The sequence below is a fragment of the Phoenix dactylifera genome, chromosome 6 (assembly GCF_009389715.1).
Source record: "Phoenix dactylifera cultivar Barhee BC4 chromosome 6, palm_55x_up_171113_PBpolish2nd_filt_p, whole genome shotgun sequence".
Taxonomy (NCBI): Eukaryota; Viridiplantae; Streptophyta; class Magnoliopsida; order Arecales; family Arecaceae; genus Phoenix; species Phoenix dactylifera.
This window is the reverse complement of record NC_052397.1, coordinates 623,483-639,979: the sequence shown is the minus strand read 5'-3', so window position 1 is coordinate 639,979 and position 16,497 is coordinate 623,483. Positions and strand designations below refer to the sequence as shown.

General features: G+C 39.4%; 2 protein-coding genes across 5 annotated transcripts; both read right to left on the bottom strand.

Annotated features, from left to right (window-relative positions):
- Positions 1-686: 686 nt before the first annotated feature.
- On the bottom strand, positions 687-7,326 carry LOC120110976 (abscisic acid 8'-hydroxylase 2). 4 transcript variants are annotated; one of them, XM_039127033.1, is made up of 11 exons: positions 6,852-7,321; positions 5,471-5,581; positions 5,260-5,305; positions 4,932-5,081; positions 4,623-4,794; positions 4,425-4,504; positions 4,170-4,253; positions 3,718-3,796; positions 2,268-2,374; positions 1,702-1,820; positions 687-1,160 (listed from the first exon to the last, which is right to left on the bottom strand). In XM_039127033.1, exons 1-11 carry the CDS (start codon positions 7,088-7,090, stop codon positions 1,046-1,048), a joined length of 1,302 nt encoding a protein of 433 aa, XP_038982961.1. In that variant the 5' UTR covers positions 7,091-7,321; the 3' UTR covers positions 687-1,045. The 4 variants fall into 4 exon arrangements, with proteins under 4 accessions (XP_038982961.1, XP_038982960.1, XP_038982959.1 ...); XM_039127032.1 differs by having other exon boundaries at positions 4,998-5,081; positions 5,260-5,581; positions 6,852-7,324; XM_039127031.1 differs by having other exon boundaries at positions 5,260-5,581; positions 6,852-7,322.
- Positions 7,327-9,899: 2,573 nt separating this feature from the next.
- On the bottom strand, positions 9,900-14,398 carry LOC120110975 (jasmonate O-methyltransferase-like). The gene is made up of 4 exons (XM_039127030.1): positions 14,060-14,398; positions 13,556-13,966; positions 10,727-10,999; positions 9,900-10,368 (listed from the first exon to the last, which is right to left on the bottom strand). The coding sequence occupies exons 1-4, from the start codon at positions 14,132-14,134 to the stop codon at positions 9,982-9,984; spliced, it is 1,146 nt and encodes a 381-aa protein (XP_038982958.1). The 5' UTR covers positions 14,135-14,398; the 3' UTR covers positions 9,900-9,981.
- Between the last annotated feature and the right edge of the window lie 2,099 nt (positions 14,399-16,497).

Genomic DNA, 16,497 nt, shown 5'->3' with positions numbered 1-16,497 from the left:
AACACGTGTCCTAAGTTGATATGAACTTAAAACTGACATCATAAATCAACCTTCTAAAACTGATATAGACTCGATCTTTTGCAACTTGTAATCTGAAGACATACTAAGCAATTAATTAATAGTTGTTAGTTTATAACTTAAAGGGCACGCCGCTCATCAGAACCAAGTTCCAAAAGAGTGCAAAATATGGGCAATATTTGAAAGTGGCGACATCACACATGGAAAGTGGACTGCACCGAACTTTGCGATGTAGGGCTTGAAGTACTAACGGAATGGATACGAGGGGCTTCTTACAAGGCACTAATCTATAACTGAGAAACTTAAAAAAAAGAGAGCCCCCAACCAGAGTCAGGTTTTTGTTTACAAGAGATAGTTTCGAGCGCGCCATAACTTAAACGTTGTGAAGGTGAAGGCAAAAAAAAGGAAGTACCGTCACCTCTACTGCTTATTTCCTTGTTTTTTGTGCAACTTGGGATACCTTAACCTCTTATGGCAGATAGACATGGCTTGTTGAGAAAATTACATGGTATACGAAAAACTAGCCTTGGCAATGGAAAAAGGATGATTTATAGGTATCATCTTTGTTCAATGCTTTGAAAGGTGTACTATGTAGAGCCATAGAGGAGAGACTACACCCTGGCTGCATAAGGACTAGACCCATTTATCAGTTACAGCTAACTCTTGAATTATGAACTAGACAAGCTTCAATACCATCATCTTAAAAGGTTCATATCCCCAAAATGGGTATACATGTATAGTTGAAACAGGCTAGATTCCAGTCCTTCCACTGTCAAAGATGCCCTTAGCTAAATGATGCTACAAAGATAGGTATGCAATACAAATACACCACATTGGGCTCACAATCCTACCTTTGCTTTTAATAAACCGGGTACAAAAGCTCAAGTGATTCTCTAACAACTTTCAGCACAATTAATGGGGAGTCTCAACTCCTCTCAATTCCACCAAAAAGTAATCATCTCACAGAGATTGCTATTCAAAGTTTCTAGCAGATGAAGCTGCTGTTCTCCTTATAAGACCAAGTAGCTTACGGCAATTTACACTCTGCTCCGACTCCTGTCACATGAATTGGACACCCACTTCTTAGCCTTGGAAACATTGCCCATTTCTCTAGGCTGGAGTCTGGATCAGTCACCTTCCACCTAACGGACACTAGCTCGTCAGTTCATGTCCAGATATCTGCTTATGTGAGTTTGACAGAGATTACATAACAAAGCCGCAGGTTTAAAAGATGATCTCCAATATCCCAGATACTCGCAAATTATAATAACAAAGCCACAGGTTTAAAAGATGATTCCAATATCCCACATACTAGCAAATTATAATATATCCAGAATCTATGATTGCCCCGATTTCCATTATCCTCATTGACTTTTTCATACTACCTCATTCCATGCTAGCAATTTATAATTACAAAACCTGATGAGGCATGGTATGTTTTGGAAGTCAGAAGTTATGGTATGTTGTTGTATAGAATGATGAGGCACAGCATGTTATCCTAAATGAGCAAGCCACCTGAGTGATCTGATATAACTAGTACCATATACCATGCTCAAAATCCAACCATTGAAAATATAGTTTAGAGATGAGAAAGGCACTTTCCTAGCTGTTATATAAGGTGATATATGCACAAAATAATTCCACTGCGACCAAGTCCAAAGAAAAGAGCCAGATAGAACTTACCTAAAAGTTATTACAAGTCGATGTAGAAAGACTAGCATCATGGCCTTGGCCAGATTCATTCCCAAGCAAGTCCTTCCTCCTGTTCCGAAGGCCAAGAAGCTGTAGAGCTTGGGGTCTTCCTGGTGAGAAGAAAAGCTGAAACTTAATATCTACTGGAAGACTGGAAGAAAGGTACCAGGCATAACTTAGATCAATTCCAACGAATACAGCCATAACTAATCATTTTTTGCTCCATATGGTGCTTGCTTCTGTGCAATCTCTGTTGTTTGGCTGCTACAAGAAAACTAAAAAAGACCCAGCTTGGATGCAACAATGGAGATGGAGACATGTTACAAAACGTTAGAGGGCTAGAATACTGTGGAGTTGGCCTATGAGACACTCTAATTGGCATTTTAATCTGAAAAAATAATTCTGGGTCTCCACTAACCTGTTGGTTAGTTGCCAACCTACAACCTCGTCCCCTTCCCACCCTGCAGTAGGTAACCCTGACGGTTCTACTAAAAAAAAGAAAAAAGAAAAAAAAGAAAGCAAACAATTCATGGCCATCTCTACTTCAGGTTACTTACATCAAACCTTGATGGATTGAACTTGATCGGATCATCATATACAGTTGGATCATAGTGTATAGATCTTGCATCAACATTCACAATCCAACCCTTTTTAATCTGAAATCCTGTAATTGAGACAAGCAAACACTATAGTCTCAGTAGATGATGTCAGTACATTACTATGGTGTAGAGAAATTAATAGAACGGATCCGTGCAGATCAGATTTGCATATAATGTAAGTGATGGGTCCCAAATAAGTCGAAGACGTACAGAAGAGAAGAAGATTTAAGAATCACTAGCGAAGTACAAGACTGGAAGAAGGTACTAGATATTCACGAGAAAGAAAAGGTTAAATTCATTTTTTTCAACCAAGTTCGAGTCACGTTGTATATAATTTACCCTAATGATAATTTTTCTTCCAAAAATAATTTATATTAATAACTGTTATACCATGCATGGATAACTGAGCCCTGGGAACAAAATACTCCTAATATTGACTCGTAAAGTCTTCTTGATAATAATCAACCTCCCCAACCACACACGGACGCGTAAATGCAGATAGACAGACAGTCAAGCAGGCACGTGCGCACACGCACGCACAGAGAGAGAGAGAGAGAGAGAGAGAGAGAAATGACCTGTATATACATGAATTACTTCTATATATTTTCAATAGCAAGCTTAGAGGCATCTTTTATGATTTAGAGTGAAGAAAAAAACAGGTGAAACTTAATGAGTGGACTCACAGGGCCACAAGACAGTTCAACATGGACGGGGATATCAAAAAGCAACAGCTTACTGATTCTCTTTTGTGGGAAAATGGAGGAAGCAAACAGCTTCCCCCAGCTTTTATTAAGGTTCAAAGTATTCACAGATTTGCATAGCTACCAGGTTACACAGCAAAATGGAAGTACAACAAACAGGAACCACATCCAGAAACAAACAGGAAGAACAGACACAAACATGACCAAAGAGATTAAGATGTCTGCTTCAGCAACAATGAACTGAGAAGATTTAGGAGCGTTTGGTGTTTTTCTTTTGTTTTTCCAGCACTAATGTTCTCCCAGTGAATGAAGGTTTGAAGGGCCTTGTGGAGCATGGAGTTAAACCATAGTAATTTTTTTTTGAAGAAGTCCGGAAACTCACAAAAACATTCTATTAAGTTTCTAAACAAATTCAAGGAAGGAGATAATTATGAAATTGCTTTAAAGAGTTAGAGATCCTTGATCATTTTCCATCAAGAAAGGCTTCCTGCTCTCAAACAATATGGCAATTCCAATATTAGAATTAATAAGATCCATTCTGATGATATCTTATAGTCATTGGAAAGTATCTTTTATTAGCTCTATTTAGTTCTATTCTATACTGTATCCATATCATTTATCCCTATGAGGTACATACTAAAATATTCTATTTTAGAAGGAAGGGATATAGTGAAATTCTTGATAGGATCTTAGGTATGCATACATACCTCCAATCTGGCAGTCCTTCAGTGCCACTCTTGGGAACCAGGAAACTATTGTTGCCATCCTTAAGGATTCCTTTACAATCTGCACATCAATAATCTTTACTAATATAAATCATGCAAGATGTAATGCAATGTGAAATCATAGATACATTGATAGGTAAAAACAATAAACAGATTATGCGTTTCACTGTTGGAAACAATATCTAGGCTCATTTCCGTTAACTACCAGACCATGTTAAATACATAAACCTTCTTCTGGTCTATACTACATATCCAAATTTTTTTTTGGTAACATACTACATATCCAAGTTACTGCCCCAATCCCATGACGGCTATCAGAAATATCTATATACCTTATCTGAATGGCACCACAAAACCTCAAACCTATAACATCATTTTACTTCCAAGGTCCCCTGAAACCAAGTGAGCTATCAAAGAGTGTTGAGAATGCATACCTTACAAGCATATGGCATTTCATTAAGTGCTTCAAGCCCCAAAGGAAAATGAGAAAGTTTGAGTGCCAAATCCAGATGCAATGCCTGCCAGAATAAAAGTTTATTCACCACAATCATATGAATAATTGAATTCAGGCACAATCACTAACTGAAAAACCTATTTATTCATTGTTCTTCAGAAAAAAAGTAAAAATGAATAAATAAGTAAACAAACACACCCACGCACACATATATATTCATCCATTTTTAACTCACTCTTAGTCTCTCCTGGACCTCTTGGTTCTCATCTAGGTACTTGACCATCCATGCTATTGCACTTGCTGTTGTAATTTGTCCTGCATGTGCATTAGTTCTTAAGGAATGCCCACATCCCCAATTCTCCATGCATTCCTCGATGATAAAGTATGGCAACAGTATAAAATATTAAAAAAAGAGATATATTTCATTTTTTACCTGCAATTATTAGTGTCAAAATGTTATCCAGAATTTGTGCATCTGTCCAGGGGTCATCATGCAGAGATTCATCCCTTACAAGAAAGCATTGTAAGAAGTCCTCATGACGCTCCAAGCCCTTTCTCCTTGACGCTATAATTTTCCTCAGTGAATCATCGATCCTTCTCCTAGCCTGCCTCGTCAAGTGAACATTCTCATATTAACATAATCAAATACTTCTTTCTTTCTTTCTTTTTTTCCTGAAAAGTAAAATATTATTTCTCAAAAAGACGAAAGGCTAATAGAACTTCGAGATGCAGATTTAATTACCTTGACACCTCTATAATATCTAGTTCCCAACAGCTTAAGAGGGAATGATAGCATTGCTTCACTTACTTCAAAGACATCCTTCCTTAGCATTTCCAGTTTATCCTCCTCCTCTAAGCTTATTACCATCTTACAGATTGCAGTGAAGGTTGCCTTGAGAAAAAATAATAATAAATTCAATTACTTTGTATGACATGAATGAAAAAAAGGCTTGTTCAAAGTTTTAAATTTATTTGGGGTGACAAGTTCTCATACTAGCTTGGCACATATAAATTTGCTATGAAAATCAAATATGAACGACTGAGCTATTTATATGCCCTACCAAACACACCTTTAAAGCTTCATTAAACACCACCACATTTCCTTTCTGTTTCCAACTGCATAAAGTCTTTATGGTTAACTCGTCAAACATATTGATTGATGAAGCCATAGAATCTACTGTGAATAGATTGGAGATTCGACGCCTGATGAGCTTATGTTGTTCATGAGAAGCACAAAGCAAGCTGTGATCCCCCAAGAGCTCTGCAATCGATCTTATGTACCTCTTTGAGAAATCAATAGAGTCGCAGTTGAGGATTGCTCCAGCAGCTTCAATGCTTGACACAAAAACGTGTGTCTCCCCATGTATGCTTGTCTTGAAACAATTTCCATACCTACAGAACGGATAGGAGAGAAATGACCCAGAGACACAGATGGCAAAGGTCAATAAACCTGAGGCTTTGCTCAAGTCTAGCCATAACCTGAGTTTGGTTTCTGGGTTTAATTCTTCCAGTCTGGGAACCAAGCGAAACCTTGTTCCAAGGAGTAGGAAAGATAAGTTCCCTAAGACTCTCTCTGATCTGTGGAGTAGCACTGGCTATTTCATAAAAGTGAAATTATAAGATATATTCATCCTCCACAGGAGGGCACCTACAAACCCCCACGCTACGTACACTTACAGCCGTACATATGATCTACAAGGAGTTGAGCATATATTTAGTTTGCACTGGTCCCGACACAACAGGCGAACCAACTAGTTCAAATTCAACATCTCCATAAACCTCCAAGACTAAACAAAGATTATATAATAATAATCTTCTATAGGGATTAGGGAATTAGATGTTTTGAACTAGTCCGGAAGGACAGTTGAAGGGAAGGGACTAGTTCCTGATAAATAAGTAGTAATAAGTATACTTTTATGTAATATTCATACTCGTTTGGGGCTTATATGCAAACATGTTTATGTCAGCTTCCAATAAGTCCCTGCAGGAGACTTGCCGAGACTAGTGCAGACTTCAGTGAAGTATTTTCCTCAAAAAAAAAAGAGAGGAGGAAAACTTCCTTTTTTGCTATCCGCGATATAATGTTTACCATCTATAGAGATTTAGATGTGTCTGTTTGTGCTTAGTCAATTTGAGCTAGTCTCGGCATGCTGGATGAAGATACTAGTTCAATCTCAATCAATCTATGCGTACAGACCTCCACATCAAGTAAACTATTCTATAACACTTACGTTCTGTAGGAACTTATACGTAATTATGCTGGCCTCATGTTGCAACTACTACCAGCAAGCGGCATGCCGAGACTAGTTGAGTTCCCCTATACCATGCTAACCCTAATATTACTATTAGAAGCCTTTTGTTTCCTCGCCTCCTCTCTGTCTCTAAAATTTTGACCAGTAACTAAACCCTGATTCTTCTCATCTTTCGGATTGAGAGATTGGAAGAGAACCTTGCGGAGATATCCGGCTTCGTTCGATAATGGGTCTGATTCTCTCCTTCTCTTTCGACCTAGGATTTCAATCTCTCTACGTATTCTCCTTAATAAGGTTTTGATTGGTTCTTCAGTCGTTGCAGCGATTAATCCACCGTCTTCTACAAAACTAGGAACTACATAGAAAATTTTTTTTCCCATGAATAAAGACAGCAATCAAGGGGCGATTACCGGATATGCCTCGTCGCAACGAAATCATAGAATCCTTTGCTGCCATTATTTGCTGCCACAAACGCCAGTGTCTCTCCAATCCAAGGAATTCCTCTGCTCCCTGGGGGATAATTGGCAACCCTGGTCGCCCAGGTGCCTGTTAAGTTCTTCAGGACCCAAAGAACTACGCATGCGATCAAAGATAAAGAAAGGAGGTGGAAGAGGAGAAGAGGTGGGTGAGAGAGGAAGTCCACCATCATCCTATCTCCCTTTACTATAGGCTGGCATCCCCTTGGGTTCTTCCAATTTAAACTCAGTGGATTCTTTGGTGTTGCAGTCCTCTCCCTTGCCTTCTTGCATTGGAAATGGAAGGCTGTCTAGTGGAAGAGACAGGCTAGCCATCCAGATAAGAATCAGCTAATGACAAGACGTCTGTCCCTTTTTTTTTCTTCCAAAATTAATGATAGTAAAGAAGAGTAGGCCACTCTGGGGGAGTATCATGATGCCTTTCGAAGTTATCCTCATCTACCAACTTTCATCTTTTTAATTCTTTTTTTTCCCCCATTGTATGGTCTCCTAGCCAGGATTGCTGATGCACTTATTTTCTTGTATATTGAGTTAGCAATTGATCTTTTCATGCTTTTCCATCTCTTGCATCTTAGGATCATCTGTGACAGATGAAATTAAATTATCCACCAAAAAAGTCTTTTTGGATGGCCTATTATACCATAGTAGCCCTGATTGCTGAATGCTGATATATGTTCCTATACTTGGTGGACTTGTTGCTGGCAAGTCTCACCTGAATGTCATCCATTCTTGATCTTTTATTTTCTTCACTTTTGTTTTTCTTTAAGCTGAACAAAGAAAGTATCCAAGCCTGGGTCTTCAGTGCCCATCATTATAAATCCCGACGGTATACAATCGGCACGGTAGAATACTATGCAGCTTTCGATGACCATCAAATAAGATAGTCCACGAGCACATATTGTATTATACATGATATATATTGTTTGATAGCTATCCATCTCCTGATGGCAGTCATCGAAAGCTGCACGGCACTCGGTGGTGCAGCCCGTGCACCACCAAACGATTCTAATGGTCATCAAATCATACGCATCTTTTATTTTTATTTTTTTAGTTTTAATTTATTTTTGCAGAAAAAAGGATGAGACTAGTACCATCCAATTTCTTTTAAGAAAATAAAGGATATATATATATACCTTCGTGCCTTAACCCGGCTTAGCTGGCTTAGAAGAAGTGGTTTTCGTGATCCGGCAGAAGTGGAAAAATCTGACCTGATCCATGCGTGGTACCCAAAATTAGATTAAGAGAGAAGTTGTAGTACGCTTATATCTAAATGGATTAACTTAAAGATTGCTAGCTTTCTATTTTCTGGTCCTCTGCCTTGAGGTGTATTTTGATGGCTTGGGCCAGACCAAAGTTGCTGTCATTCTTCGCCCGCAATGCAAGAGGCCGGACTCAAAGCTTAGCCTGCATGGTTCCAAATGATTCAAGATCCATGCCTCCAAATGATTCAAGAATCTATAGAGAACCAGTTAAAATTGTATCGATATCGAAGAGTAAATATTTGTCAATCACTTATACTTCTAAACATAAAAATAAAAAAATTCTTTCATAATTTATATTACAAGTGACAATAACAAACGGCAGGTCCCCGAAGGACTGGAGAATGAAAAGGTGGCTTACCACCAAGGTGGTAGCCTAGTGGTACTGGGCGGGAATTCTAACTTCATGGTTCCAAGTTCGAGGCGCTGCGGCGATGATTAAAATGTGGCTTCGGCCACTGCTTGGACATGAGGTATAGGATCGCTCTTGGACCGCTAGTAGCCGGAGTGGTGCCAGGTGTGACGTACTCACACTTGGGACTCGAGCCAGAGCCTAGAGGGGTAGCTAAGCCGGGCCCATGGGTGGGGAAGGCATGAGTAAAACCGGTCGGGGTGCCCAACACACGGCCATTTCTGCCCGCATCGAATATTCTCCTGGCGGGGCGGGGGCCCAGTGGGGGCTGTTACGCGGGGGTGGGCTTGTCCCTTCCTCCCCCCTACCCCTTTTCTTTAGAAAAAAAAAAAGAAAAAGAAAAGGTGGCTTTGAACAACATCTCTCTAGAAAGAACAAGCTCTCCTGCAGTGCTTAAAGCTTATTCTGGACACTTCCAATTCCTAGGGATTTTACTTCTTTTTACTCGAGGAGGACAACTGAAGATCCATGCACTGAAGAATGTTATTGCATGTAGGATGAATCGGCACATGCGTTGATGCTCATGGTATCAAGGGTATGTATCTTTCTATTTTCAAATAAAATATTTTAGTCCTAAATAAATCTCAGTTTTGTACTTTAATATGTCGTTGAAAGCAAAATCTCATTCAATAGGGTCTAATTGACAAGGAGTCAGTAAATGGTTTCTTTCGATCTACCTTACCATGGACCTTATGTCAAGGAGCCAGAGAACTTGGTCCAGCCCGAAGGATCCTTTGCAATCAATCGACTTGAAGAAGTAAAATGGAATAAAGAAGTTGACCATGGAGGTGGCGATGGTTGCTTTATCACTCCAAAGTACTAGCAAATGCTGCAAGAGCAGTAGTTGAATCTAGTCTAATTAACTAGTCATTTTGGAAAGGAAATAATGGATGAATAATTTCCAATTATGGAAGCACATTCTTCCAAGGAGAAATTAACGTTTTTACAAGGCCTCCGTTATTTGTTTTATGATATTTTCTACTATGCATGCTGATAAAATTAACGTCTTTTTTATATTCATTGTAACCACCGTCATTTTATTCCAGGGCACCTCCAGTTGAGCAAGAACTGGGAAAATAATGGCTGTTATCCCCGTTGTTACGCCAAATAAATGTTTCCGAGGGGCTGCTGATATTTGAGGATATTGGCATTATTGTAACCTTTTTTGGTACATTTATGATACCAAAATTTTGAAAGGGCGCGCTGTATCTGAACACTCTTTTTTTACCTTTTATTCTGATTACTTGAAATCCTACTTGCATTACTTACAGGATAATCCATCAAAAAATATGCCACCAAGTGCAGTTGCAAAATTGAATACATACTACCAACTGATGACACTCATGTTTATCAATAGATCCAAGGTATGCAAGCTTACCGTACAGAGATTCTTCTACTTCCTTACCATGGCAATCACTATGTTGAATAGCTTGGTGTCATTACTAGAGCAATAGTCCTCCAAATGTCTACAGTACCTCGAAAAGATATCTTCAATCATAGCCTCTCCAAAATGGCTCTCTAGCATGGACTCGGTCACTGCTCGAATTCCCTTAGCTATGCGTTGGGCAGTGCTTAGCTCCTCAAGCATAGGATCCTTCTCTTTGGTGGCTTTGTTATAACAATTTTGATGGTTGTGTGCTGCCTCCCAGCTTGCTTCAAAGAGCTCTAGGCTTTTAATGGCAAATGAGCCTTCACTTTCAATCTCATGCTTCAGCTCCTCTGGAGATGGTGTACAAAAGGGAGCATCGAAGGAATCTACCTTCTCCACTTCAATAAGGCCCTATCAGAATAGTACAAAGGTCAAAGTCTGCAACTTTACTGGAATAAGAGAGAAAATTTGGAGAGAGAGAGAGAGAGAGAGAGAGAGAGAGAGAGAGATTGTTTCTTGTATATTTATTTGCATGTGCTGTATCGATTAATGCATACATTTTGTCAAGCTCATCTTCCAAGCTTGGAAAGGGATAACCAAAGGAACTATGGTGGAATGTGACGAAAAAAAAAAATCTTATGTCACCTGTCATGTGGCTGATAAAGATCTAAAACTGTTGGTTATTTCGATCTTTGTTAATTAGAGTAGGATGCAGCTTTTTCAAGAGCGAGAACTATCCTGCGAAGTTAATATGAGCAAAAAAGAATACCTCTGAGGCCATGTCAATGAGGACTTGCCCTAACAGTTCCCAAAGGTAGCTATGCTCCTCAACTACAGGGTCTGAACTTCTCCTGCTCATAAATGTTAGCACCATTTGGCCTCCTGTGATTATTTCTTCGGAACGGCACTTCAGAAACAATGAGAAATCCCTGTGGAATTGCTTTGCGTATGCGTCTGAAACACAAGGAGGACTTGTCTTGGAAATAAAGATCTTTCCTTTGTTCAGTGGCATGTTGGATTCACTTTGAAGCTCAGGAGGCACCTGCGATCATAATTGTAATACAATGCAGCATGTTAAATTTTCAATATAAGGCTACAATTAAACATGCAGAAATTCTCTGTGAACCAATTTAATGGCCAAACAAAAAACCCTGGCTAAGGCTGATCCAACGACCTCTCCCATTTTGTTGTTAGAGGTTCGGATTCGAGGGTGATTGCTACTGGGGGATGCCAGTTGTTTGACACCTCGGTGCTAGGGGCAGAGTTGAGAGTGGCCCAGTCTAGACTGTATAAGTCAGGCGTGCTCTGCGAGCAAGGAGGGTCCTTTTGGAGGATAACTCCGCGACAATCATTAGGTGAATTCTGTAGATGTCAGGGGGGTTGGCGACAACCACCCGCTACTAAGGGACATCCAAGCCTTAGTTCGTGATGGGATGGTCATTCAGGCGAAGCATGTATTTTGTGAGGCGAATGGGACCGCGGATTAGGTGGCCTTCTTTGTTGCTAACCACTCAGGGGCCCATATATGGATGGGCGAGGCGGAGATTTTTAGTGCACTCCGTGATGTTTTGTTTTTTGATTTTCTTAGTTGTATCTATATACGTTATGTATGATACCATCATTTTTAGCAAAAAAAAAAAAAAAAAAACATCACATGTTCTCCCTCCCATCTACCCACCTGTGATAGAGGCCCGAGCTAATCAGTGCATCACATACTCTCCCTTCCACCCACCCACCCCTCTCTCTCGTTTATGGAGAGTTGTAGTGGGAATACCTCTACCAAGATTAATTGGAACCTGGACCAGCACAGCCAAGCCTGGCTGACACATCGCATGCATTTACATTTCATAGAAATTTGATTTTAATCCCAAGGCTCGTAAACAATTTTATAACCATGGTCTATATGAATTCATCATGTAGCCTCAATGCAAAAAAAGGTATATATCAAGCCAATAGCAGTGTTGGCGCATAAAAAGAATTTAGAGGTTTCACAACAATGCTAAAATTCTTTAAACATATAGTCTGTCATGAAAAGTTTTTTCGGTGTTTATGACCTTTCTTTTCTCTCAAAACTTCATTTTTCTTTTCTTGAGAAGATCTTAAAACTTGAATATTGAAACAAGTGATATCTTTGAGAGAAAGAAGCAAAACAAATAAAAAAAGCTTTGTACTGTAAATTTTTCTAATTGTCATTGTTAAAATTGTGGATGATAAAAGATGTTCATCATGATCTCTCAACATCTAAAGTAAGAACTTGTTGCGTGTAAAGCATGGGGAAGGTCTCCGGACCTTCTCCATTAACATCAAAAAAAATAAAAATAAAACAGAGAAATTATTGCATGGAGTTGGAATCCGTATTTGATATATATTTTGTAAGGAGGAAACAAATTTCTTGATGACAAAGGTTGGAAGTGGTTTAGTGTGAGCCAACTTCGTGCACAAAGTAGCTACTATGTATTTTTATTTCATTAATGTTAGTATATTAATTTATTCTAAAACATGTAGATTAATATATGTTACTGTCACGTTAAATTAATATAGATATTGAAGGTGTCAATATTTGTCATTACCATCTATCATAATGATGTACATACAGGACTGTCAGTTGGCTGGCAAACAGAAACATGCAATGGATCTCCTCCATCTCGGTCATGTTAGCTGGGTCCTAGAAAAATACACCTTTAACGCACCGACGGAGGGCCCAACCGGCCATGTAAGCCGGAGGTCATCCGGTGAGTCTTTTACATGGAGAAGTTATAGTTATTCATGGTTCTCTTAGCTTGGCCAAACTCTGGTGTTAGATCTCTCCAAGGGGCTTCCACAAAGACTTATATATATTATTTAAAAGAAAATATGACATATACATGGACGGAGATGACAATATATATTATCTAGTTGATACATCGTACCATGATCTTCGGCACCCCGTAGAATAGCCTAATGAGCGTATTCTACTACATAGAATTAGTTTTCTGACCTTGGTTCTTTGTCGAGCGCTACTGGCTGTTATCGGTCATGGTGGAGTAGCAGTAATGGCTACATGACCCTCCCCCCTCTCTCTCTCTCTTTCGTTCGCAGAACCGGCCCAACTTTTAGGCAGTTTAGGCGGCCGCCTAAGGCTCCGATCTAAAGAAGGCCCACCACAGGAAAGGCCTCAAAGACAAAATGAAAAGAAAAAAAAGGCCCCCTATGAGTTCGTATTAGACCGGCCCATTGCTGGGAAGGCCTCAAACACAAAATGGCTTCAGGCCTTCAAATATATTGGGCCGCTCCTGCTCGTTCGACTACTAGTTTCTTTGTCGGCCATGGACTCAGGACAACGTTTGGAAATCTTTCGGAAACTTAACGCTGTGCACCATGCGACGGTGCGTGGCCACGGTTACGACAGGCTGAAAACCAGACCACACCAACCACTTCAGTGTATATATTATGTACAAAATATGTGCTTATCGAATAAAAACCGGGTCGCTGAAACCTCTCTTTAGATGAAAAAAACAAAAAACTTTTCGTAATCCCTTCAAGAGAAAATAAGCTTGGTAGGTTACCGCAGGTAGGAACACCCAATCGACTTAGCTAAAGCAAAAGGATCGAAAACAACCTGAGAGAGCCAATGGAGGCTGGAAGAGGAATGCACAAAATGCAAGCTCTTGCTGGGGAACAACCGCCCGTAGAATGAGCCAGGCACCGCCGACACGAAGCAGCGCCCATGCGTTGTCCCGTTCCCTTGGTTCAGCCCCTTCCGCCGGTAGAATTCAGGCAGATATCTGAAGATGGTGTTGAAGTCGTTCCCTGGAAGGTCATTAAGCAGCAGACTCAACTCCGGCAGCCGGCGGCGCAGCTGGCGGCACTTCCGCTTCACCGTCTCGATGATCTCGGAGGCCACGAGCAACGCGTTGGGCCCCGAGGAGCAGCCCAAGTCAGCGACGGCGATGCTTTTGAGGAAGGTAGTGCAGTACATGTCCGTGACCGCCTCCTGCACCACGGTGTTCGTTAACGACAGTATGGTGCCCTGCAAGGAGAAATGGAAATGGGGAGTTAGCCCCGATCGCTCTGGAAGAGTAAATTAGATCCCTAGATGTTGCTTGGAATCACACATACATACCTGCATGGTGGAGTTCCTGGCGTAGCTTTCGTCGCCAACGCCTCCTTTCATGTATAGAACTCGTCGAACTTCCATTGGATTAAGCGAGGGTTCAGGCTGCCCTTGCACTGGAAATTAAGGAGATGTGGGAAACTGGGAATTAGTTACTTCTTGCAGGCAGCGAGGAGCGGAAAAGCTGCATCGAGTTTTATATATAGGCGCGAGGGCTTGTACGCGTGTGTTTAGTTATTTTCCGCTGGATTTTCAGCCGCCCAACGTGATGGCATGTGAAAAAGCCGATAAATGCTTTCCGAGCATGCCATGGAAACATTGCTTGATTCGCTATAATTACTTAAACGGAAGTGCAAGAAAAGAAATGGTCGATATGCATACAAGTCAAAGGATGGTGGTATATATGCCCTAAAGCTCACGCAAATCTTGCAACATGAGTATCAATGCGGTGCAAAAGTAACAATATGAGAACGTGCATGATTACTTACGTGATTCACTGTTGCAGCTCGGAGAGAAGAAGTGCACGGTTAAATGACTGCTTCTCCAAGCCTTGATATATTTACTTGTTTGTTTCTTTTGGCTGATGGCGGGGAGATCTTAGTAGGAAGAAAAAGCTACGAAAATAATTATAGTTGGAAACATTTGTGGACCAATAGGTCATGTATAGCATACCGAGTAAAATTTTTTAGCATAGGGATCCTCGTAATTAATTAAGGTTTCTAAGCCAGATGGAGTTACAAGAAGCAACGGAAAACAAAATAATATAATATATTTAAAAACAAAAGAATCCGGCAGATAAGTTGTAGTACGGTGATCCAATTTGAGAGAAAAAAAATAGAGAAAGATGGAAGAATTTAGAAAGTAAAATATTAAACCTTCTTTTCTTTCATTGATGCCCCGCAACTCATAAACTCGGGTACATATATAGTCTTTATTTATAATAGTAGTAAAGTCCTCTCTTTTACAATTCATATTAGATTTCTCTCTAAAAATAAATACGGCTAATAGAAATAGTTAATAAAAAATAAAAATTCTATAAAAAGTTGATTTCAATTTCTACATCAACTTTACCTTCTGCCACTTTATTTAATTCTTCATGGATTGAAAGATAATATCCATTTATTTTTTTTTCAAAAAAGAAAGTTTTGATTTGACCAACTCATGCCAAAGCTGAAACGGCAAAATTTCGGTCTGATTCAATCCCCTAGTTATGACTAGTATTGTAGATCCTAAAATACTACCCGATTTCAAAAATGTATATAAATTAATTGGGCATCGTATAATCAAGTTATAGTTTTTTAAAATTTGGCATGCAATTCGGCTTTTCTATTTGACATATCTTGCTCCTGTACTCTGTCTAGCCTTGTTTATAGTAACCAGAATGATCCATATCTAAAAGTTTTTCTGGATTATATTGACCGAAAACTCCATATTATATCATGAACAGGTACTTCTTCGTCTCATTTTCAAATATGTTGAATTAGTGGTTTTGATCTTTCCGTGTAACTTGACCAAAACAACGAGCTTGTATCGGCCGAAAACTCCAGCTTACATCATGAAATGTTGGTTCTCTGACTCAATTTCAGAGATATTGAATTAGCGGGTTTCATCTTCTGATCGTTATAACCGACATGTGAGACCTTCAACTTTAAACAAGTAAAAGTTTTGGGGGCATAGGGAGAAGAGCTCGAGACCAATTGATGGTGACACTATGTCGGCAGGTTTAGCAAGTAAAAAATGCGACAATCTTCTTCTTCTTCAAAAAAAAAATTAATCAATACTGTGCTTTAAAAAAAAAAAAACAGTCTGAGCTATCTAATTATGGAATAATTTACGCGTAGAAAGAATGTTAGAAGGGCAGAAATATTTGTGGAGCTCTAATCTCATCTAGTTCCAAAAAAGGTTCCAATGAGAGTATTAAACCCCTCTTTGGTGAGTATCTTCTTCCAAAAACTCTCGCGGATACATTCCTTTCTCTTAATAAAGTTGGGGGAAGTTTTTTACTTCATTATTCCTCAAATAAGGCATTTGAATTGCTTGATACCTCAAAGCTTTATTTTTCTGCTTTTGTTTGAAAAAAATCTAACTGTGTCGTGGCAATTGCTATTAGGCAAGATTGGAATGATCTCTATCTTTTCGGAGGTCATGAACTGCATTAACCAACCAAACCATACATCAAGATTGCATGGAACTTGGCCAACCATAGGTTAAATAGAATAAAATCCTTTTTACTCCACTTATTCTACTTTAATATGTCAAATTCATTTTTTTTCAAGGGTAAAATTGATATATCAAAAGATGAGTAAGTCTCTTTTTTTTTTCCCACTTAGTTTGAGCTTACCCGGTTAGGATAAAAAATATAGCGATAGCAATCAAGTCGAGTCGGACCAAATATGGGTCATATTGAGTATAGAATAGGTCAAAAATTTATCAATCCAAATCCAACT